This window comes from Boleophthalmus pectinirostris, unplaced genomic scaffold (assembly GCF_026225935.1).
Source record: "Boleophthalmus pectinirostris isolate CB_2022bp ecotype Guang Dong unplaced genomic scaffold, ASM2622593v1 HiC_scaffold_18, whole genome shotgun sequence".
Lineage (NCBI taxonomy): Eukaryota > Metazoa > Chordata > Actinopteri > Gobiiformes > Gobiidae > Boleophthalmus > Boleophthalmus pectinirostris.
The window spans coordinates 33,073,213-33,097,889 of record NW_026571133.1 but is presented as its reverse complement, the minus strand read 5'-3'; the positions used below and the strand labels follow the sequence as shown (position 1 = coordinate 33,097,889).

General features: G+C 36.9%; 2 protein-coding genes across 2 annotated transcripts in view; both read right to left on the bottom strand.

Annotated features, from left to right (window-relative positions):
• Positions 1-711: 711 nt before the first annotated feature.
• slc26a1 (solute carrier family 26 member 1) lies at positions 712-14,195 on the bottom strand. Its single transcript, XM_055153669.1, has 8 exons — positions 14,113-14,195; positions 7,158-7,632; positions 6,080-6,277; positions 5,154-5,400; positions 4,668-4,899; positions 4,400-4,583; positions 3,399-3,682; positions 712-2,814 (listed from the first exon to the last, which is right to left on the bottom strand). The coding sequence occupies exons 1-8, from the start codon at positions 14,124-14,126 to the stop codon at positions 2,235-2,237; spliced, it is 2,214 nt and encodes a 737-aa protein (XP_055009644.1). The 5' UTR covers positions 14,127-14,195; the 3' UTR covers positions 712-2,234.
• A 3,707-nt stretch (positions 14,196-17,902) lies between these two features.
• The window catches only part of si:dkey-247m21.3 (5-hydroxytryptamine receptor 4), a 42,555-nt gene continuing 35,780 nt past the window's right edge, over positions 17,903-24,677 (bottom strand). Inside the window, exon 6 of the mRNA XM_055153742.1 lies at positions 17,903-18,121. Within this exon, the coding sequence (XP_055009717.1) occupies positions 18,028-18,121 (94 nt within the window). The 3' untranslated portion in view covers positions 17,903-18,027. The remainder of the gene's footprint in view (positions 18,122-24,677) is intronic.

The window sequence follows — 24,677 nt, the reverse complement described above, 5'->3', positions numbered from 1 at the left end:
TTTAAACACTAAACTACTATTGTCATGAGATGTATTGTTGTGCCTATTTGAATTATAGTGCATTACTTGCTAATTACATACATATTAAGCATTGTGATGAGTCAGCTGCTCTGTAGTCAGATTGTCATATACACCCCATTAGATTCAGACACAATACAAAAACAAAGGATCAACAAAACATAATCACATAACTGAATTAAATTTGACCTTTCCTGAACAGCTTCATCTTGAGTTTTATCAGGACTTGTGTAAGACTGTATGGTATAATAAACAATTATCATTATTGTGTGTTGCAAATTACAATATTGTCTAAATAGCAGCTTTTAAATATATAATTTGGGTAGTATCGAATATAAAGTCTATTGTTTAGTATTGAAATTGAGTTTGAAATTTTAGTTTTATGACAACTCCAGTGGTTTTGAAATGTTCACAATAACCACAAAGATAATATTTGCCTTTCTGAGTAAAATGAGACTTACCTCTGGATAACTTTGTTCTGAATGAAGATTAACCCAAAAGTAGGACAAACACATTAATAGTGTTGTTTTTAAATAAAACTAAGAATAAAACTAATAAAACAAGGGGCAGTATGCATACCACTAGTGCCACATGCACCACAGCTTGAGAAACACAGCAAAAGACTAAAACATTTACACAATTTTTTTTTATTTCTTTCTATTATTTTTTTCAAGTATTTCACATTAAGGCAGAGTTAGTCAAAAACACATGAAAAAGATTTCAGAAATCTTATTAAACACAACAACTATAAGATTGAATTAATTCCTACATTTGTTTATATCAAAACCGTTGTACCATTATAGTTGGCAGTAACACTGAAGTTAATCTTTGCCCTCACAAAACATGACTCTTCTTTAGCTGCCATGCTTGTACTCACAGAAATGTTAACGATTTGTAAGTTGTATCCTTGTTCACAGTACCAAAGATGAGGCTAGAGTGACAGAGTAACTAGTATTTTTGCCATGTTGGGGGCCGGAGTAAACGAGTTTCTTTGAGAGTCCAGAGAACGTATATGCTTCACTGCTCTTCACAGGGACAGGAAGAGAACAGCATGTGACAGGTCCAACATTATGACCTGTTCTTATGAGAATGTTACTGACAGCAGGTTAAAAATTGATTAGTAAAATGTTGGCATAATCAAGTTATTAACAGTTCACATGACAAAAAATATATATAAAACAATAAAATTTCCTTTTCTTTTACCTTGAAGTTAACACATCAAAGAAAATTTACACTCTTGGACCAGCCTTTCCAGTTGCAAATCATGTAGTTTTAGCTTAAAATTGATTGCACACTGGGGTTGTCAAAAGTATTGAAAATCAGATACTAAAACTACGTGCAATGAATCACTAGATGCTGCGGAAAACATAATACTACTTCTGATTCTTGGATTACAGCCATTGTTTAAACGGAGCTCTCAGCAGTAGAACTAGAGCTATAATATTTAGTGTTGGCTTATTTATGTGGCAGTAATGTCACTTTTATTCCTATTGTCTCAGAGATAGGGACCATCCACATGTCAAGATGGAGGCAGATAAAACAAAAGAAAGAAACACTTTGTAAAAACAGCAATGTTCAACCTGTTATTGCTCCTTAAATGTTGTGTTGTATGTTTAGCAGCCACATTTTGATCACATCTTTATGAACATATTTGCCCAAGGCTCTTGTCATTTGTGCCTCTGACTATAATCACTATAGACTACAGTTACAAAAAAACAAAATGAAAAGTTGTTGTTTTTTTTTTTGCAGATTTCCTTTTTTTTTTTCCTTTTGCACTTGTTATGTTGACATAATGAAAAGCAAAATAATGCTGTGAACAGGTGAACAATAGCTCCAGGCCCCTCTTTCTGGCACTTTTGTTAGAATAAACCACATTTGTACATGGTGTTTGTAATAGCTTTTTGGCGAAAATCTTTGTGCAAACTAGGTATATATGTGTGTGCTGCCAGTTTTAAGTACTACATGACATTACACAAGACTTTCCTGATTACAGTCAGTTGTTACTGATTACAAACGCATGGCTGTAGGGGCAGAGTTTGCAGTGTGGATACCTGTTGGACCAATCACACTGTTCTTAAATCCCCACACCCCAGCCCTTCTCCCCCCTCGCTCTCCCTTTAATCCTCCATCTACTGTCCAATTTAGCAGCTCTATTTGAAATGTGGTTGTTTCGATGAGTTTAGGTATTTAGCCCCACTTTAACTTTGAAAAGGTTCCTAGACCACAGAGGCTGCTGACTTGCTCTCTCCCTCTGCTGCTTTACATGCCAAAGCATATTCCACTGCAGTGTGCACAGTGTGAAACAACAGCTGACCCATGTTCTGGTTGTTTTTCCCAAAGAACTCTCCCTTTTGTAGAGCATCTATAACTGAAGCATAACAGCTGGCCAGATACACACTCACTCCGATGTCTTTGTACTCTTTGACCACTGATTTGAGTGTTGCCATGCCTGACGAGTCTATAAACGGGATGGCAGAGCAGTCCAGGACTATCGAGTGGAAGTCCAACTCACTCTTAATAAGCCCTACCACCACCTCCCCATTGGTTTTGTCCCCACCGGTGTGCTTGGCGGACATCTTGGCTTTTTTGTGTTCCTTTTTCCGCCTTGTCAGCTCCAAGAAAGGTTCGACTCCCACACGTTTGTAGAGGGCTTTGAGGAAGGCATCTTTGTTGGCGTAGTACAGTGGGGCCTGGTAACGGAACACATGCACTCGGGCAGGGGGCAGCAGGTTTTTGTATTCATCCATGTCCTCGTAAAGGTTGCAATCACTGGCCCGTCCCAGAAGAGAGACCTGAGTAGACATGGATAGTGAATGTCTGAAGCATGGTTGTCAGAGGAGATGATACACAGTAAAACTTGTATATTCATTCTATATCCATTTGATAAGGCACACTAAAAACACAAAGTTAAAAAGGAATTTGGGCATTTTCTGAATAGCTTTACAATGGTCTTTGTTCAGAAGTAGTAAAGACTACATTATTTTGCATTGAATATATAGCTTACACCACTGTATAAAATACAATTAAATGATGGGGGATGATAAAGGAAACAGGTTTTTGCTATTGATGGCTATAAAATAGTACCCACCATATTGGACTCCAAATCTAAGCTGGCCTTATGGTTGCAAATAGACAATTTGCTGAATGACCCTGCCTACCTTCTCAGCAAGGCTTTAGCAAGCATTTGTCTCCATCTGCTTTCCGCTTGGATCTGCTGACTTTTGACAAGTTAAGATAAATTATAGAGACTAAAACTATAATTCCAATTTGTTTGTTGCCAGTTGTGTCAAGATGGTGAAACAACATATTGTGACATTGTTCTAAAGTAGTGGGGTGCCTGTCAGTATAGATATAGTTCTGTACATTGTGACTCACCTTAGGGTTTCTGAGTCTTGTAGATAACCACGGTCATGGAAAACACAATGCCCACCAGAAGACCCAGCTCCACACTGATGAGTGCTGTAGCTGCCATGGCAACAAGCCAAACAACAGCATCCTCCCGACTGGCTCTCCACTTCGCTGGGACATCCTTGAACTTCCGGAGCGCCCCCCGTAGGCTGACAATGATAATAGAAGCCAAGACACATTTCTGAAGAGAGTAGAAGAAGGGGGCAAAGAACAGGAGGACCAGAAGGACGACCAAAGCACTGATGAGACTGGAGACCTGAAAGAGAAGAACTAAATTAACATTTCTCAGTGAAAATAGAGGTGATATTTTTGATGATTGTAGCTGAAGTAAATACTTAGCCCAATTTATGTTTTATTGATTGTGTTTATTACATCATTCAGTCTTTCATTTAGTGTCCCAATGGGACTTTGTGCCTATCCTAGCTGCTGGATGTGAGCTGACCACTTAAGGCTGTGTTTTCATGTTTTTGTGAGTGGGCAACTAATTACAGAGCCATGTAGTAGTTCAAATTGAACCCATTAATAGACCTAGGGAACAGGACATTCAAGTAAACAACTGTCATGTCTGGCATTCAGTTAACATTTTTTTTGCTTCAGTACCACTTTGTGAAATCTGTTTTGTGTCACGTGTGGATGTAAGTTGAGGTTGCTATCATTGTGTTCAAAATGATCAGTGTTTTCTTTTTTCATTTACTACTTTAAGCTTTATTTGACAGGTAATGTGTGAAATGAGGAGAGAGAGGGTAGATTTACGCTCAGCAATTGATTGAGGCTGGGAATAAAACCCACAACCATGAACTGTATGTGCAAATGCTTAAACCATTACACCACTGATGAGCATTATCTATCGTTTCTTGTGGTAGAATAGTCTCTGTTTTGTTTTTCAATTGTGTTTTTTGTTCACAGCATATTCAGTTGGGCTATGTAATGCAAGTAATCTGGAAATGTTTTAGTTTAGTGAGTTGAAGTCCACCTGTGTCTGGCAGCCAGTGGAGTCCTTAACCATGGTTTTGGCCAACGCAGCACTGGTGGTGAAAGAATGGAAGAAGGAGGGGATGATGTTGCAGAAACCGATTGCCAGCATCTCTTGATTTGGCCGCACCGTATAACAATGTTTTTTCGCCATCATCTCAGAGAGTGACACAGTGAAGGCAAAACTTGATAAGCAAAAAAAATAAAAATTTTAATTGTTAAAGAAAATCTAAAATATTGAAATATGAAACAGTAGTTGTGTGAGTTACCTAATTACAGCAAGTGGAATAGCATCAAGTGCGATCTGTGGCATGATCTCTAAGCTGGGTGCTTTAGGGGGTATGAAACCTGTGGGGATGTGCCCGGAAACACTGGAGCCGTATTTACTGTTCAGGTCTCCAAAATGGCTGGCCAGAGTTGCAGCTGCCACCACCACCAGCTCAGTGGGCAGGGGCATCTTTAGGCGGTCTTTGTAACGGTCTTGGAGCTCTTTGCCAGCCACTAGAAAATAAGATAAGTAGTTACACAATCTAGATTTACTAAGCTAATGACAATTAACAAATTTAAGTTAAACTGATTATCTAGTTAAATTCAGATCACTTAGTAAATATTGATGTTTCAGTTTTTTTTCTAGTATATAGTACATTTGTACACCAAATTTACACCAGCTTTAGCAATATGTGGCCATACCTGTAAGACCGGGCCTGGTTAGTACTTGGATGAAAAAAAAAAGCAATCCTAATAATAAACTTTACCTAGAATAAAGATACAGATGGCGCTGGTAATGAGGTCACAGAAGTTGGTCTTGTGAATGTTTGCAAAGATGTTGAACCATGTGACAACCACCACACCGGGGCCTTGGTGCCGAGGAATCTTCAGTCCCAAGAGGTATTTGGCCTGGACGGTCAGGATAGTGAATGAGGCCCCTGTGGCAAACCCATCCAGCATCGGAGCAGAAAGGTAAACAGAGACGAAGCCCAGGCGGAACACTGCCATTAGCACCTGGGACAGAGCAAATGTACAGATTAGTGCATGTCTGAAGGAAGTATTATGTAACTGTAATATGTAATCTAGCTCTGCGATATCTAATGCATTTTTATATTTATGGAATAGTTGGACAACCTGAAATTTAATGAATTTCTTTTCATATTCAATTTAAAAAGTGATCTTTACCCTAAAAAATTTAAACAATTTTTTGTTGTTTAAAATGTAAATGGGCTCTAAACTGTAAACATTAGTAAATTGGATAATCATAATTGAATTTCATGATTGCTAACTTTGTTTCAATTAGAGTCCTATTTTCCATAAGACAGCAGTGTAATCATTACCTGGCAAGTCCGGAATGATATCTATTTTTATACAGAAAGATATTAATTATTAATTAATCATTGGATTTATAGAGCACCTTTCAAGATACCCAAAGCACTTTACAATGCATTATTCATTCAATCCAGACTCAGTCGTGGTAGCCACACCTGCTGTGATGTTTTTAATTTCTTTAAGATTTTTTTTATTTTAATGCAAACCTGTGCAAAACTATGTTGTGACTTTGATTGGTTAATCCACTTATGAGTCACGCCCATCTGAATTTGGGGTGATTCAGCAGTGAATGGTGCAGTATTGGAGAAGTGTGCATTCTGGATCCCAGTCAAGTCATATTTGTGAAACACAGTGTTTTTACCTGATAAATTCCAGCCAGACATGTCAGTGTTGTAGCCACCATAATAGCATAGGACTCTTTCTCAAACTCCACCCCGAAGAGCTCAATAGTTTTGGTGGTCATATTGATGTCTAGTGTGCCATTTAACAGGTTCAGTTTGGATATTTTGGAATCTTCACTAGTGTCAAAGCCGGCTTGGAACACCTCCCTGTCGACCACCTGTAGGAACACATTAAGATACATCATTAATTAATATACCAAGGATTGTTGAAGCATTATTATACATGCACTGTAAATAGGAATAAAGGAGTGTTTGGAAATAGGGAGTTCAGTGGCCAAATCTATAGTAGTACAATGACACTGATAAAATTAGGTCACTTAATGTTAGTGTCATTTGATAAGATAAATTGTGACTTCTAGTTTAGATTTATTTAGTTGGTTAACATATTTCTAACAGTGCTTAATATATATATTTTTTAAGATTTAAGAAAAGAAGTATGAAAATTTCATTTAAATACACTTAAATCAGGTCAAAATGCCTACTTAAATCTTAACCAACTAACTTAAATAGAACTTAAATTTAATCTAGTTAAAACTACTCAATTCAAGATTAATATCCTGAGTTCGGGTCAGTTTGATCACAAACTGCAATTTTTGGAGGTTGCAAGCCCTCACAGAGTAAGAAGGATTTATGTTTTTAAACATTTTTCAAGTTACAACAGTACTACTTGTGCTGGAGTACATTTTTAATTAAGTAGTTCCATTTAAAATTAACACAATGTTTCAATCTAGGTCAAATCCATTAGGAAATCTGAAGTTTAAGTGATTTGAACTAAATTTGATCTTATCTTTTATCTTTTACAATACAAAGATCAGTACCAAGCTCCACGTTAACAATAACAATTTTCTCATTACAGTAATTTTGTTTGCGTGTCATTGTATGCTGTTTCCTAACATAAATTAACTTTCTACTGAATCATCAACGGCACCCTCACAATACTAATAAGCCACTTATTTGGCTCAAGCGTCATCATGTAATGTTTTCTCACCCAGTTATTTTTGCTTAAACTGCCAGTTCTGAAACTATAATTTACATTACCTGCCCAACCATTAGGCTCATGAGGCTGAAAATGCCCACTGACACATGTCTAGAAGTGCCCATGAGGAAGTAGATGATGTTGGCGTAGAATGATGTGTACAGGCCGTAAATGGGGTCCACTCCGGCCAGCAGGCAGTAGGCAATAGCTTGTGGTACCAGGATTATCCCCACTATGAGACCAGACATGATATCACCCCATATGTACTCTTTGAGCTTGTATTTAGGCAGCCAGCGCACCACTGGAAAGAAGCCGGTGAGGGTGGAGCGGACCTTGGGCAAAGAACAGTCTACTCCGTGTTTCATTTTGGACTTAAGCAGGGTAATGGCTGATGGGCGCTGGCGAAGCTGGCGTTCCAACAGGGGTGGAGGAGGAAGAGGGGAGGGCTCAGGGGTATTGGCGAGATCCTCCTCCATGGTTCTGAGGAGAGTGTGGTGGTATGGAGGTGGTGGGAGAATGAAGTGGTCAGCTGTGTTCCTAAAAAGATATGAAGAGAAGTGTAAATTATTTGATTTATGATTTCATGTGGGGTCAAAGTTCCTGTCAATTTACACTGGCAGCAGAAAACCAAAATATTTCAACTTAAAGAATATTATATTATAGTGTTCATGAAGGACAAAGAAAAGAAAATAAGACAAAGTATGACAACAACAATTATTTCAGGATACCTCTTGCATCTTTGGAAATTTTGTGCATATAAAGAAAGTGCTGTAGTATATAAACCATATGGATATGGTTATCATGTTCTAAATCACAGAAAACATCAAATTACAAACTGTATTGGTGTTTTTAGATTTAAGTCTAGAATGTCATTCTAGAGACCGTTTTCACTATTTACAATACTATTATTTTTTCCTTAATATTTTATCATGATGATTTATCATTACCTGTTGATTAGATCCTAACTTAATATTTGAACAAAAATCTACATTCCAACAATATTCATTTTCTGCTTCCTATCTGTACTAAATATTACTGGCCCAGAATGTCTGACGTCATCTGAAATTAATATACGTACTTAATTACAAAGACATTTATCTTATATCATGTCAATATGTTTTTTTCCAAAGACAGAGAGATATTTGCCCAAGCTTCCTACAAGAAATTAGACTGAATTCTATAATAAATTTAAGTCTTATTCTTTCAACAGACATTAATACAATTCTGATGACGCACACACATTTGTTCTGATTTGTAATGGGTCTAATTTCCCTTCATTGCCTTAGGTTAAAAAAAAATTAAATTAAGCCTATTTATGTTTTTCTCGACCAAAACAGCAATAACAAAATGTCAACATTGCCTCTAGGTTCCACTCGTAATACATTTATCTCATAGAATTGTCACAAGGAAACTATAATGTAATTTTCAACAGTGTGGGATCTTCTTCAAAGCGCTGACATCAATGACCATTCCCTCCTAGATAACAGTCCACAGTAGCAGCTGTGTCTCTTGGTAAGAACCTATTCTCATTATTCATAAAATAGTCCAGCAGCAGCAGCATATTGGCCCTAGTCTCACAACTATAATGTTGTGCTGTGATTAGGACGTCCTGTACCGGGGCCGGCCGCTCTTTTCAACTTAAAACACAGGAATTTACTGTCTTTTTATTCTTCCTGAATGAACACAAATAATATCAACACTTAAAATGGCTTCAATGTATTTATGTATAAACAGAATGCATACAGTAATTTAATAAGAAAATAGTGTTATAAATAGTATAGTATATGGTAATCATAGAATATCATGTGCAGGATATTGTTTGCTTGTAGTACCATATATTATTTGGATATTTTTGTATCATGAGCCATGTATCAAATTGTGAGAGACCCTGTAATTCCCAACCCAACTGTTGAACAAGCAGATTTTACTTAAATGATCAACTAAATAAAGGAATTGAATGTAGCCTGCACTCTTGTACACTACAACTGAACCTGGGTTGCCAGTGCCTTAACCTGCATATAGATGACGCATAGAAGTTTTTCTCGGTCTCATTATATGGACAGCATATACTGCAGTGGCAGGGACTGAACTAGCACTGATTGATGACTGGCTGTAGATGCTAGATAGTGAGGACTCAGATCAGACAAATTTCTTTTAGGTTTAAAGCAACTGGATTTCAGCGTTGATAACTGAAATGAGAGAACCACGACAGGCTCATTCAGCTTTATGACCGGATAATCATCAGTCATTGTGAAACAAAACTCCAAATTACAACACAAACAATTTGGCCATCATGTCCAATGTTTTTTGTAAATAAAAATAAATCAACATTACAGTTGTTATTAGTAAGATCTATATTTGAACATGTCTACCTCGTCGTACAGTATCTGGGGACACAGTTGGGTCAATTTAAAGACAAGTCATTACATATACATACATTAAGAAGTACAAAATTTTGACCTAAAAACTAAATAAACCAAAAAAAATCTAAAATCTAAGAACTCAAGTATTCAGCTATTTTGTGCAGACTAACCAAGTCATGTAGAGCAATGTCAGCATATTTTTAACTGAAAGCCTCAAGAGTAAATATATGTGGAACTAAAGTGGGTGACAGTTAGAGAACGTAACCATGACAGTAAGTCTGTGCACAAATAGAGCACGCTCACAAAGAAGGCAGAGTCATTTACAAGATGAAAGCACTTTAAAGAGTCAAAACCAACTCCTTATAACTCCTAAAGCGTCAACTCTGAAAAGCATGAAGTAAATGATTTGTTTCTGTGACCAATCAATGACATGGTCTTTAATCAGGTGGTACAATAGCACTGCTTAATGTAGTAACAGGCTTAATAGAGAATGGTTCATCTTATAAATGTGACCACTGGGTGAATCAATCAGTGGAAGAACTTTTTGTTATTTTGCATTTCTGTTTTGAGATAAAATTCTCTCATTCTTAAGATTTAGAAAGACAAAATTAACTCAATTTAATCTATAATCGTGCAATCTGTAATTGACTAAAAGTAAACCAAAAGAAACATAAATTTTTAATCTTGTTAAAGTCTTATTTGCCACAACAATGTACATGTTTTTTCAATTCATAGATGATTCATTCACCTGGTAATCTTGTTGCAGGTTAAATGAGGTCTGTGGAATCTCATTTTAACTTAACATTTTCTTCACAGTAACAACATAAATGCATTAAAATTACACATTTAAATATAAAAAAACTCATACAAAAATACACCAAAGTTCATAGATTCATAGATTATAGATTAAAACACTGCACTGGATACATGTACACCAATGAAGGACACATTTTATAACACAAGGTTATTGCAGCTCAAGACTTTATTTAGTTGATTATTTACCTTTCAATAAACGCAATGTAACTTCTTACAAGGCTCACAGTTCAAATCCACCTGTTCAACTTAAGCTGCAGTGGAGTTCCAGATTGGGATGTCACAAAAAGAATTTTGAGTTAGCCTAATGTTAAACTAATGAAAATTTTAAAATGTTAGATACTAAAGTTAGCAGCCCTGTCAACATTTCACACTACTGCCCAAAACAAGCTCAGTAAAATAGTCCACAGAGCTGTGAAAGACAATATTTTAAAAGCACAAATTTAGAAGCAATGCAAAAAATATTCCTCACCTGCAGAGTTAGGTGAACAGAAGCTCTGAGTACACTGTCCTGAGCCGCGTAGGTTATCTGCTCTCTATCTGAAGTCATATGAACTCAAAGGAGAAGGGCCAGTGAATAAATACTGTAGTCAGATAGGAAACAGCTCCTTCCTATTGGCCCAGAATTTGGAAGTGGGTGGGACATCTCTGAATACAATTTGTATCTTACCTGAGGGGGTTTAGTTACTTTAGATGTATATCAGTTCAATCCATTATCCATAGCTATATTAGATATAGAGCTGGAACAGTTAAGAAAAATAGTCATGACTAGACAACTATTAACATACTTTTTTTTATTTTTTTATAACTGCTACTATTACTTATCTGGACTATACAAGGCACTAAAACACATGCCAGAAGATGTTTTATAACAGAGGAAGCAGCATTATTAATTATTATCAAAATGTCAAAAAGAATAGCTAAATATATTGAGATTTTTTATGAATAATACAGTACATTAGGGTTGTCAAAAGTTTATTAAATCAGATTTTAATAGATACTAAAACTAGTATTGAAACTAGATACTCATTTGAGCAAGTGTTGATACAAAAAAAAAAAAAGAAATCACTTTTCACAACCATTCCTGAATAATCTTGAGCTGTACCTAAACAAGTATATGATCACACAGACTAGTTTATGCCTATGGACCACTATGGAAACTACCAGGACGACTGATATAATTCTATAATTCTTATCTTCATCTGGTTAAAAATACATTCACAATAGTAATAGTAGTTCAATTATACAACAAATTAAATAAATAAAAAAAAATCACTACCAGCCAGCTATTAAAATAATCCTAATACTGTATATATATCTTTATTGAAAAAAAATATATAATACACTCGTTGAAATAATTCCTATTTTATATAATGCTAAAATTAAAACATTTACATCACACCTGCGTAGTTTACACTGATATTACTAGGCAGCAGAGTGACAGAGAGTATTCAAACAGAGTAGATGTATGGGAAAGCAGAATATGTGACACAGGGCAGCCCCTTAGGTTAAGCCCAGTCAATTTTTTACTAGGCAAATAATTTGAAACTGAAACTGAAGAAGTCTCATTAACCTGTTCAAATTTGTACACTGAAAAGGACTAGACCACAAACAGGGAGGACATCTAGTTTGACAGGATTATGATAAATAAGAGTCATCAGATATAATGCTGACATAATCAAGTGAATGTGGTGTGTGTGGGTGAATGGTGGTCAGAGATGCTGTTGGGCTGGCTCCACTGTGGTGTAAATGTAAAATAGCTAACTGTACTGATGTTTATCTCTTTTTTTGTATTTATATTTGGCTTGTTTTACAGTTTAAAGGCCCTATGTTACCAGTACATGATTCTTATGAGCTTTAATCCACGTTATCTTGTTACTTTCTCAAAAACATACCTGGAGTTGTATTTTGTTTCATTCATGTGAAACCCATTATTATTACTGTTTACATTTCCAAAGCTCAAAATGCTCTGTTCCACCTTATGATGCCATGAAGCTGTAATTTTCAAGGTAATAGATATATTTTTTTAATAGTTTGGTCCAGTGCTGAGGTCATCCAAATAATTCTAGTGAAGGAGTATAAGGAGTTTAAAAATACAGTAGAGCACTTCCAGTATTACCACATGACATCACAAGGTGGAACAGCGTGTTTTGTGTTTGAGAGAAGAACTCAGGCTAAAAGAGCAGGATTTGTGTGTTAAACATGTTTGAATGAAACAAAACACAACTCCAGGTATGTTTGTGATGAGGAAACAACATTATAACAGATAGTAGTGTAATATGGGCTCCTTAATTCAAATTTTGTGGGTTTTTTTTTGTTTTTGTTTTTTTTTTGGCAAAAAGAGACATACAGAAGAGTTTAGCCTTAGTGGACATCATATTAGCAATACAGTAGCTGATTTTTATCTTTATATCTTGGCCAACTATCTCAGCAGTACATGTTGTCCATGCTCTAGTCTGTTATCTGATAATCATTTTTTTATGAGCACTTTTTATGGCAATTGAAAATATGTCACGGTGTTGTTGTTATGACTCTTGTGAGCTTTAAGTCATTATTATTATTTTCTATTATTTCATTGTTTATTTCCTTCATAAAGTATAAAAAGACATTAACCAATGTCACAAAATTAAACATACAAGAAAGGAGCAGAAAGAAGAGTAAGTCATGTTATAATCTTGTTATCTCATCAAAACATATGTTTGAGTAATCCTTTATTATTAGTCTGTCTACATTTCCAAAGCTCAAAATACTCTGTTCCTCCTTGTGATATCATGAAGTGTTGACATCTACCTTTTTACCTTTTCAGCTGAGACTTGCAATACCAGGGCTACAAATGATTCTAGTGAAGGTGTGACATGACATATGATGTGTTTAAAAACACAGTGGAGCACTTCCTGTATTACCACATAACATCACAAGGTGGAACAGAGAGTTTTGTGTTTGAGAGAAGAAGTTAGCCTAAATATGCAGGGTTAGTGTGGAAAACCTGTGAATGAAACAAAACACAACTCCGGGTATGTTTGTGATGAGATATGCAACCATTTTTAGAGCTTTTGCCATGTCCCTTTTTAGTCAACTAATCGGTTGACTGGACATCTCTTTAGGTGACAGCCCCACATCTACTATTTAATACAAATTAGAAAACACTTGCCATTTCTGATTTCTGAATAAAAGTTCATTCTGCCAAACAATAGCATGTCTGTGCATTTGTCCAAGTGGGCGGCTTTGACACTATATGCATTATACACTCTGCTGAAAGACTGCTTTGTAGAAGTTTGTTTTTGAGACATGACAAGGTCTATAATACAGTTACAGTGACCAATGTAAGTAGCGCTGGAACCTAATCAAACTGTAAATTCTATAGTACACTAAGATAAAAACATAAAGGTAAAAAATATGCTAAATGAAGTCTACTAGTTAGACAGTAATTATGAATGAGATAATATTATTAACACATCACAAATAGTTTTTTAATTTTTGCCATTTTGATTTGATAATGCAGATATCTTTTGTTATAAAATGTTTTTTGCAGTTTTAAAAATGCTGATAATGATGGACAATTATTAAAATGATTATTTTAACAGCCGATTAGTCACAATTATTCTGATGACTAATTGCAGCCCTAATATAAAGACTGTCATACCTGGCTACAAGCTCTCTTACCACATATTTTCATACTATATTCTCTGCTTTGCCTGTATCAAACCCAGTCTGCCCACGTTATAGGATATAGGATTACTGCGCCTTTAAACACACCGGCAGCCTCCATCTGTCAGCATGTCTGGCCCACATTTAAAATTCCTCCCATCTAATGAACAAAACAAAATGACTGCTCACTCACCCGTACAACACCATCACTTCCAGAGGGTCCGGGAGGAGGCACCACTGGCCACCCCGCGGTGATCGCTACCTGCTCAGACATCGGCTCTCCAGCTCTGGATCTCTTCTCCACATTGAGAGTGATGCTGTCTGACGGCTTCCGCCTTCCTCTTGCAAAGCATCATGGGAGAGGCTTTGTGTGCGTCTGATCCCTGCTGAGAGACGGGGCAGAACAGGACAGGAAGGGGAGGGGGGAAAGTGATGAGAGAACAGAGAAGAGAGGAGGGAGACTGGTAGTTGCTGTGGTTACGTGGCTAGTGCAGGGTGCTACGGGGTGTTTTTCAATAATGTATTTTGTTATTGTGGAGTACCTTCATTTAAGGTGTTACAATGGATGTAAAAAGGTACAAAAAAGTTTGTTTAAAATTGCATTACATGTTGTGTATTACATGTTGTGTATTACATGTTGTATATAGGAATGTATAGGAACTTGGCAAGTTTTCCTAGATATCGGAATCGGCCTGATTTTGAACATTTTACTGATATTTTTCCCAAGCTGCCCTTGTCTGTGTATGCCCATGTGTCATTCTCAGTTCATCCTCAGTGCATCAGATTTGAATAGTTTAATGAGATACAATGTAAATTTAAAAAAGCAATTAGGCTAATAACAGGGTTGTACGTTTACACAATCATGCACCAAATAATTTTATATCCTAGATAAATACATTTTGTCATTGTTTAAGTTAATTTGTGAACTTCACTGCAACCTTGACACATATATGATATCGTTATTAACTCCAAAACCTAGTATTGATATTCCATATTGTTTTAAATTATATAAATGGCAGGTATGTTGTTCATGAGGGAACATCACAGCCAATCCAAACACCTTCAAGTAGGAGCAGCACTACTTGAAATACTATCTATACTAGTATGCCTTTGGTGATAAGACCATGTCAACATATTTTAGGGGAAAAAAATTGGAAAGGTAAGGCATCTTAAAGGTCATCTATCTACTCATTAACCCCCCGAGTTGATAGTAAACTGCCCGCTTGTCTATGGAATGTAAATGTGTAACAAACCATGGAGGAACAATGAAAAAGTAATCATCTTGTGTTTGTCCTCAAAGTTAGGTGATTCTCACATCCCTCTTGACCCAGTGCATGCTCCCCGTTGTGTCCTTGGGTGGAACATTTCATTCACATTGGCCTAGTAAGGAGGGAGGGTATTTTGGATTGGTTATCTGTGGTTGTCCCATAATAGTGTAACCTAAAGGACAGATACAAAACACTGTAAGTGACCTAAAAGACTTTGTTGTCTTATAATCTCTTATATAACAAGACATGTTTCTAGTAATTATTAAATATATGGCTGCTGTCCAGTGGAGATATGTCTAGGAAGTTAAACAATTATTGAATAGGTCAACATGTCAACAACAAACCAATCTGATGCTGATTAAGCAACAAAAACATCTCCTTTCTGGTCTGCAGCCAAAAAGGGTTAGGATTCAAAAGCATTATATGCTTGCCCCACGTATTATTCACTCAGAGGACTCGACATTAGAGTGAAGGCTCCACCTAGTGGCCACAGCTAGTGTTAACACATTGTGCTTAAGCAGCAGGTGCAGAGCTGCAGACCTCCACCAGAGGACTCTACCCGCAGACCCATAATTAGCAAATATGAGACTTCTTTGCTTCACTATTTTTAACATTCATGGATTCTACAAAATTTAAATTAGTTGGGTAATTGGGCAACATAACTAACATGTATTTAGTCAGCAAATTAGCACTAGCCTAATGCAGATACATGTGTTACTGCTGTTAAGATTAACAAACAAACAAACAAACAAACAAAAAATGTGAAGTGAAAGTGTTTAACTCTTTGAGCAGTTCATAAAAGTTCCTTAACCTACCTCACACCTGGACAGTTCCCTTCTACAGCTGTAGAGTCGTCGCGTTGATTATGGTCACAGACTGAACCCGGGTCACATCAGCATGGCCTCAGCAGTCATCTTGAAGCGCGCGATTGACGGGGCCATGCAGAATACACGTTAAAATAACGCAACGAAATTACAAAGGTAAAAGAAAGCAACTTGGTCAAATACGAAGCTCCTGGTCATGTTTGATATTTGGCGTCCCCATGTGGCTTCAAAATGTAATGACTGCAGCTTTGCTTTTGCTGAATTGAAAAGCCCTATTGCCCTTTTAAATACTCGGTGAAGAAGCACTTGCACTATTTGCGCTATGTTACAGCTAGTTTGATCAACTGAAAACACATTTACTATATTATATTAGCTTAGCAATAGCTTATTGCCAATTCTGTACACAATAGTCTGGCAAATAAAACTGAGATAGGTCCATTACATAAACAGGCTATTCCTGCAAAATATGCATCAAAATGAAGTTTCATACTCAGACTTCATTATCCCTTGCTACGGTTTACATTTTATTTCAAATAGTTGTATATACCATCTCTGTCACACTGGACACATTTCAAAAACCACACAAATCACTCAGATTACCTTCTTGTGTTGATGTCAAATAAATAACACATTTTCAAAGACAGAACACATAGCCTACTCTTTTAATCGTTCAGTCTATCCATATTCATTTGAATAAAGATAGGTGAATATCCATACAATAAATAATGACAGAAATGCACTGAACTATCTCCTCAGGAGTAAAGTGCCATAAAACAACCCATGGGTGCTGCAAAGAAAAGCAATGGAGTTGAAAGCTGCACATGTAGAGCCATAAGAGCTGTTTGGAGACAGACAGTGATAAACCAAATGCATTATTCGAACTTAGACATAGATGTAATAATTTTCACAAACATCATATGACATGTCACATATTTGATGTGGAATATAAACTTACAATATAAATGTTGGAAATGGACAGACAATTTATAACTTAAGAAATAATATATTACAAATTTGCAGGAAATGGCAAAATACAGGCACATTTCTGGAACAGGCTGCGTGAGTGAAGAGGGCTATATAGTCACAGATAACAAAAAAGTTGCATTGGTTATATGCTACCAATAGTTAAATATATTCCCATAAATTAAGAATAATTTCATATCAGCTGCAAAACCAGTTTTCAACTCACCAGTAAAAAGTCCTGGATCCCAATGCTGAGTGTAGATGACAATGAGTCAATATGGAACATGCAAATTTGAGTATCTAAGGTGCCGTATGTATGTTAGTAACTTAAATGTGATGATGTATGGTGATATGATGTATCCATCTACTTTTATATTCTGTACATTGTTACATCAACCTGTCAAGGGACTACAGGTGTAAATGAGCTGCATCTTTCCTATTGGCCAATGTGTATTGAACACTGTCCCTGTATAAATAAAAACATACCATGCCTGACCATGTAACTTGTAACCATGTAATCGTTAGAGTGTGTGTCACTTGCTTGTCTGAAATGTCCCACTGTATGGTATGATGGGACTTTTTGGAGAGATTTTCTCTTGTCATTTTGTGGACCATTACAGACAAAACAAAAACATCTCGATGGGGAAGAGCAGTTTTGGACCCTTAACTTAAAATTTCAATAAAATGCCTTTAAGGAGGACACAACTAAATGTGCTATAATTTTTGACAATCTTGAAATTACATGAAATTCTGCCCAAATCTGTCAAACAAATGAATCAATGAAGGATGATACATGTCTTCAACAATGTCTCAGTTTCAAAAAGTATTATAAAAATCCACAATTTCACACTACTACTGTTGACAGCTATGAATCACAAATACAAAAATCCTATAAACTGTGAAAACATAATACGAAATGGTCTCAGCGGTTTTGGTCAGAGTGCTTCCCGGCGTTCAATAGGAGTCTGTCTGATCCACACGTAGTAGTAGTATTAGTAGTAGTACACAGTAGTACTTCAGTCCATGTGGTGTTTTGTATTCCAAAAGTTGTCCTCATAGTGTCCCTAGAGAGTCCTGCGATTCTTGTTCATTGGCCAGTATTGTTCGGCCATTGTCACTGTAGCTCCGGTTCGGTAAGAAGGACAGTCTGAAATGAGAGAAAGACTATAGGTCAAAAATACTACTATACATTCATGTTTTATATCTAAAGCATGCTTATGAATGACCTGGCCTGCCAAATCCCATAATTTTATAATATCTTTTATCTTTTAGCTGCATAAAAGTGAATAGTCAAATTAAAACACCAGGACAAAAATAGAATAGGCAAAGCTGGTCAAGTCTTCTCAGCAATTAGGGATGAAACAATAATCAAAATATCGTGATATCGTATCGTCAAAGTTCTCACAATAATATCGTGGACCATCACAATATATCAAATTACAAGTCTCTTTGATTAAATTAAAAGTTATGGTGCAGCAATAGCTAAAAAAAACATAGGCCATGATCCTTTGCTCCATTTCAGTGCAGACTACATGAAGAAATAACAGTTCTAAGCACTTTTAAGTCTTAGTTCTTTGGATTAAGTCTTGTCAAGGCATTTTAAGAGGAAAAAATAGCATATTAACAGTTCTGTTAGTCTCCAGAAAATATTGCAATAAATATCATACTGTGAGATGTATATCATGAAAATATCGCACAGATATATAGAGAGATTTGGATATTGTTACATCCCTAATCGTGAGCCTCCTCACCATATCGTGAGCTTTCCCAGGATATTGCAGTAAATATCGTATCGTGAGGTTCACACCGTGACGATATCGTATCATGAGACTTGGACATCGTTACACCCCATCAGCAATTAAAAATAACAAACTGCAATTCTTACTCAGTTGACCAAATCTATAAAAGGAAGTGAAGTAAAACATGCTGAAGTAATATTGATTTTTTAATAGTAATTCATTGTATGAGTTGTCAAAGTTGTTTGTACTCGATTTATATCAGTTTGCAATAAACCCAAAAGACTCATATTGATGGAACTGTTTACATGACATTTTAATAATGTGATAACTCCAGAAATCAGATAATGATCGGATTTCTGTTGTGCATGTAAACATGAACCTAGACACTGGAAAAGCCAAGAATGAAGCTATACAATGACATAAGGTAGCTTAAATAATGGCCAGCGAAGTTAAAAAAATAAGTCATATCAACTATATAACAAATATAAATATATACACTTCCTTCTCCCACACATAGGGGGAAGTGTGTGCAGACATGTCCCGGGTCAAAAGCTGACATTGGACAATAAACACAACTGTCCTATAAGTGTTTTCTGTTCAGGGAGTGTGTTTACTGTGCAAACATGACCCTGTGTCTGTCCATCAATGTCCTACGTCTCAAGATGGGAGGAGAGGAGAGAAGGAGGAGAGGGAGGAAGGGAAGGAGAGAGAAAAGAATGAGGGAGCACAGTAGAGAAGGGGAGAGAGACGAGAGAGGGAGGAGAGGCAGAAAAGAAAGTGAGGGAGCAGAGGGGAGAAGGGGAGAGAGACGAGAGAGGGAGGAGGGGAGGAGAGAGAACTAAAAGAGAATGAGGGAGCAGAGGGGAGAGAGAAGTGAAAGGGAGGAGGGGAGAATAGAGACAGAAAAGAGAGTGAGGGAGCAGAGGGGAGAGAGAGGAGAGAAGGAGGAGGGGAGGAGAGAGACAGAGAAGAGAGTGAGGGAGCAGAGGGGAGAGGATTAGAGAGACGAGAGGAGGAGGGGAGGAGAGAGACAGAAAAGAGTGAGGGAGCACAGTGGAGAGAGAGGAAAGATGGAGGAGGAGGAGAGACGTAGAAAAGAGAGTGAGGGAGCAGAGGGAAGAAGGGGAGAGAGATGAGAGAAGGAGGAGGGGAGAAGAGAGACAGAAAAGAAAGTGAAGGAGCAGAGGGGATAAGGGGAGAGAGAAGAGACAGTTGGGGAGGAGAGGAGATGGAGTGAGAGGAAAGAGAAACAGAAAAGCAGGAAAGAGAAGAGAAAGAGGAGATTGAAGAGTGCAGGGCAGAGTATACATGTGGAGTCAATAGAATTCCTAATGCAGCCATCCTCTCAGAAGCGTTTTACTCATGTGTATGTGCAAAATGACTCACAGCACACAAACCCAGAGGCACTGGATCTGTAGAACTATAGTGTAGCATCTATAGTATAACTTTACTTCTCGGGGTCATGAGGACTGGAGCCTCAAAGCTTCTTTGGACCTGACAGGCGATAGACAAAACAGACCTCAGTGCAAAACAAGAATAGATTCTCACATATTTGGAGGAAGAAATGTGACTATTTTTGTGAATGAATATCAGCATTGGTTTGAAGTATAAACATTTATATTCACAAAGTTGATACTGAAATTATACAAAATGAAATAAAATTTAAAATGGGAATTGATTATGGGGCAAAAACTTGTTTGCCATATTACCCAGCCCTAAGTCTTGCACAGCAGACCCATTTGACACCATCTGCCTTTACACATCATTAGTGGATGACTGGAAGTGTACATTTTTGGGATGTTTTGGGGGATTCATTTGTGTTCATATTTGGTGACAATAAAATCTTGACACTGGAATTTAAATGTTTGGGTAAGGTTAGTTTAGTTTATGCACCATTTGTAGTTAAAACCACATTGGAAAACATGCACAAGAAACTCAAAGTGTGCCATGAGACATTAAAGGTGCAATGTGTAACTTTTCTGGTGGAGGATTATATGTTAATATGTTCTCCATGGAGATGTTATTGCTTTGGAATGTTTCACAGTATGGTATTAATCCTATGGAGACCAAACCAGACCCTGGTCAGATCTGTGTAACTGAATAACTATAAAGTAGAGCTGTTTAATGTCATACTCTGGAACATTTCAGGAAGGGTAAAGGCATTCGCCATAGTAACAAACATGTGACGGACCCCGAACCTAAAATTACATAGTGCACATTTAAAACAACCACAACAGTAATTACGCTTTAATCTATGTTATTTTTTAATGCACTCCCAGCACAGTCCATAAAACACACCGAAATGACAAACCCAAACAGTGCTAATTTCTCCTTAAATATTAACCCACTTGAGCATTCCCTGGCAACAGACGTAACCTCTTTCCTTTGGCACATCTCGGACAAGCTACTACCTCACCGCCTCAAGCAAAATCCCATTAAGTTTTGTTATAATTGAATTTCCACACAGTTATCCTTAAATAGACACTTTTAATAGTCAAAACCACATCCGACTTATCTCTTAATCTAGAACTCAGCACAGCCAAATCCACAACAAGTATGACTGATTCAGCTTTTGACAAAAATGTCGACAGCTGTTTATACTTCTTATCACCTCAAATATTCATTCATTCTCAGTTCACGGACAATAGCTGGACGCACACATATATGGTAATGTTCCTGAGCTTCCTTGTTATCACTAAATCCGGCTTTGTGCGTTTTGACAGCTCGTATCAAATGACTAATGATACCTGTTCGCACATGTGGCAGTGATATTAGTCCAAAAAACACACATAAAGACAACTAGTGTGGCTGCAGCTTGGCGAGGTGCCTCTGTGGATCAAAATGCTATTTCAGAACATTCCCAGAGTTTAAAAGTGGGGTTAGGGCCGAGGGAGAGATGGATCTTTCCCATAAGAAAAAAGATCTCATGGCATTAGCATCAAGAAGAAACCGCAAGGCTTTGTCCTGATTTACTTAAGCAGTGGACTCTCACAGTGGTCTTTCCTGTAATGTCTGCTTCAATTTGTCTGATAGTTTTTACTGAAAGCAAGGTAATGGGAAAACAGAGTATCATAGTGATAAGACAGTCCCTGACATGGATCATTGTCAGCAAATTGTTTCTAATCACCAGTTTTGAAACTTACATCGATTAAAGATGATTGTGTTGATCTTGTGTCTGCTATATAGTTATAATCTGCGGCGCTCATGGGTCATTACACAGCTATAATTTGCACATTTGAAACGGCAATATTCATCTAAAATGACTTAGTGTTTTATGATTGTGGTGAATGCAATTGTTAGCAGCCCTAATTGTGAACAGGATTTTTACTAGCTGTGGTCTTCAAAAGCTAGAATCATTGGATCATGTTTAGACCAGATGCCCTTCCAAACAACTCAATGAATTTGTTCTTGTGCCCATGAAGTGAACATGTTGTGGTTGCATGTTGAGATTTGAGGAGCACTGCTGTCACCCCTGCTTCTTTCAGGCTGCCTCATAAGAGTTGATAGACAGATCAAATTCATGGACAAATTTCTCTAGAGGGAAATATTAAGTATATCTTGGCTCTACCTATGACCTAAGTGATGTAGCCTACTAACTTCATCTGCACCAATACTGTTGTCAGACACTTACCAGTACTGCAATATCAATCAATACAAGTGCAGAGACTACAGACTTTTTACTTAAAACTAAAAACTAATAAATATTCTATTCTATTCTAACCATTTTTACATGTTTTAAAGCAGTCAATTTTGTGCAATATACAGTAGTACCTCACAATTATTATATTCTTTCCAAATCAGTTAGCCATTGTTTATAGCTTTTATAAACAATGGCTGATTTGGAAAGAATATAATAATTGTGAGGTCCTATATTGCACAAAATCGACTTCTTTAAACCATGTTAGAATGGTGTTATCTCCTCAACAACATACCCCAAGTTGTGTTTTGTTTCATTTACACGTGTTTGAGTAACCCTGTATTTTTGATCTGTCTAGATCTCTAAAGATCAAAATGCCCTCTTCCACCTTGTGATGTCGTGAAGTGGTAGTTTTCAATTTTTGTTAACTGCTACCTTTTACTTTTTGTTTAGTAGAAACAAAGTGGAGCACCTCCTGTATTGTCACATGACATCACAAGGTGAAACAGAGTGTTTTCTGTTTGAGAGAAGAACGCAGCCTAAATATGGAGGGTTTGTGTGTTAAACATGTGTGAATAAAACAAAAAACAACTCCAGGTATGTTTGTGATGAGGAAACAGCATTATGATAAAGATCAGAAAATAGCGCAATATAATTTTTTAATAATAGGATTCAAATTTTAAACACGTCAGAAGACTTTTGAAACCTTTGTCACGATGGACCACTCCCGGATAACTGAGGGATTAACAAGATCGGACCACACAACGAAACAAGGAAATTACTAGATAAATATGATTGAAGAATGCAAATCACCAGAGATTATAATGCCTTGATGAGAAGATAAACATGTAGCCAAGGATGGGGCTAGAGTCAGAATGTCTCAAGTTGTTTTTGTTCACTTGTCACATGAGAACAGCGAAACATGGGAGAAATGCCTGTACTTATTCTGATAAACAGCACAGGGGGAGTTTGAACTTGTCGTGAACTGCTGTATGTGTCAGTACGTATATGTGTAGTATAGTTGTAATGTTTTCACTGCAGGACATATGATCGTGTGCTAATGGCCCGTGGCTACAGTCTAGATAAATATTAATAGAGCAGAAAAAGCATGAAGTATAAGAAGATGTTTGACTGTTTGAAGGTAGAATCACGTTCTATGAAAAAAACAATTATGCGTGTGCTAATAAGGATCATATGTACTAAAACAATATCTTCTTGGCTTGATTCATTCACATAAATTATAATACTGTCATACAGGGGTTGCATGAGACTCCACAAAAAATACTGTATAAGCAATTGAATTATCATTTTTACTGAGATATATTTAGTCCATATATGCTGGCTATTTGAAAAGACAGATTTAATTTGACTTTTGTTTATTAAGACAAATAACCCGTTGAGATGAATCATCTCTTTTTCAAGGAAGGTCCTCAAGGTGTTAGGGTCAGAAATTGAGGTGGACAATATATAAAATTATGAATAATAATAATACTGCCTTACATTTATAATGTGCTTTACAGCGCAGCCTTTCAAAGTGCTACAAGTCATTATTCATTTGCTTCATACTCGCTGGTGGTAAGGTGGTATTTGTAGCCACTGGGGCAGAACACCAACATTCACTCATCCACACGCCACTTTCATATTAGCCACGGTGAACTGTCTTGCCTAAGGACACAATGCCAGCACTTTAGGTTGGGGGACCACTGCTCTGACCACAGGGCCACTGTTGCCTGTGAATACTGTTTTGAAGATATGCATGATTTAAATATTAGATATACTGTTTATAATCAATAACTAAACTAATTATAAAATATAACACAGTGGAGCACTTCTTGTTTTACCACATGACATCACAAGGTAGAGCAAGTGTTTTTTGTCTGAGAGAAGAACTCGGCCTAAATATGAAGGGTTTGTGTGTTAAACAAAACACAACTCCGGGTATGTTTGTGATGAGGAAACATAACATAGATCAGAAAATAGTGCAATACGGGCCCTTTAAACTGAGTATCTATTTTGGATACTGGTTTTAGTCTTGATTAGTATCTGAGGTTTCATACTTTTGACAAGCCTAAGTGTGACATCCAAAAATCTTATGAGACAAAACAAACCGTGCTGTAGCTACCAGGATTAAATCAGATCCCTAATCCCATCACCTGTATTAATGTCTTCTGTACATTTGTGTGAGTGAAATGGGAGTAATCAGATTTGGCGAGGCGTATCCGTGAGTTGATATGGAAAGTGAATGGAGACAGCACACATAGGACTGGTCACAGCTCCTCTCCTCTGGTGTCTCCACTGGGGCCTCTGTCAGTGTGTGATGTGTGGTA

Bases quoted from the DNA above. Each gene is read 5' to 3' on its own strand.
- slc26a1 (XM_055153669.1), bottom strand. The intron at 3,683-4,399 runs GTGGACTTCAAC...CTTCTCTTTCAG, and splicing joins CCACTGGCTGCCAGACACAG to GTCTCCAGTCTCATCAGTGC. The intron at 2,815-3,398 runs CTAAGGTGAGTC...ATCCATGTCTAC, and splicing joins ATCTACAAGACTCAGAAACC to TCAGGTCTCTCTTCTGGGAC.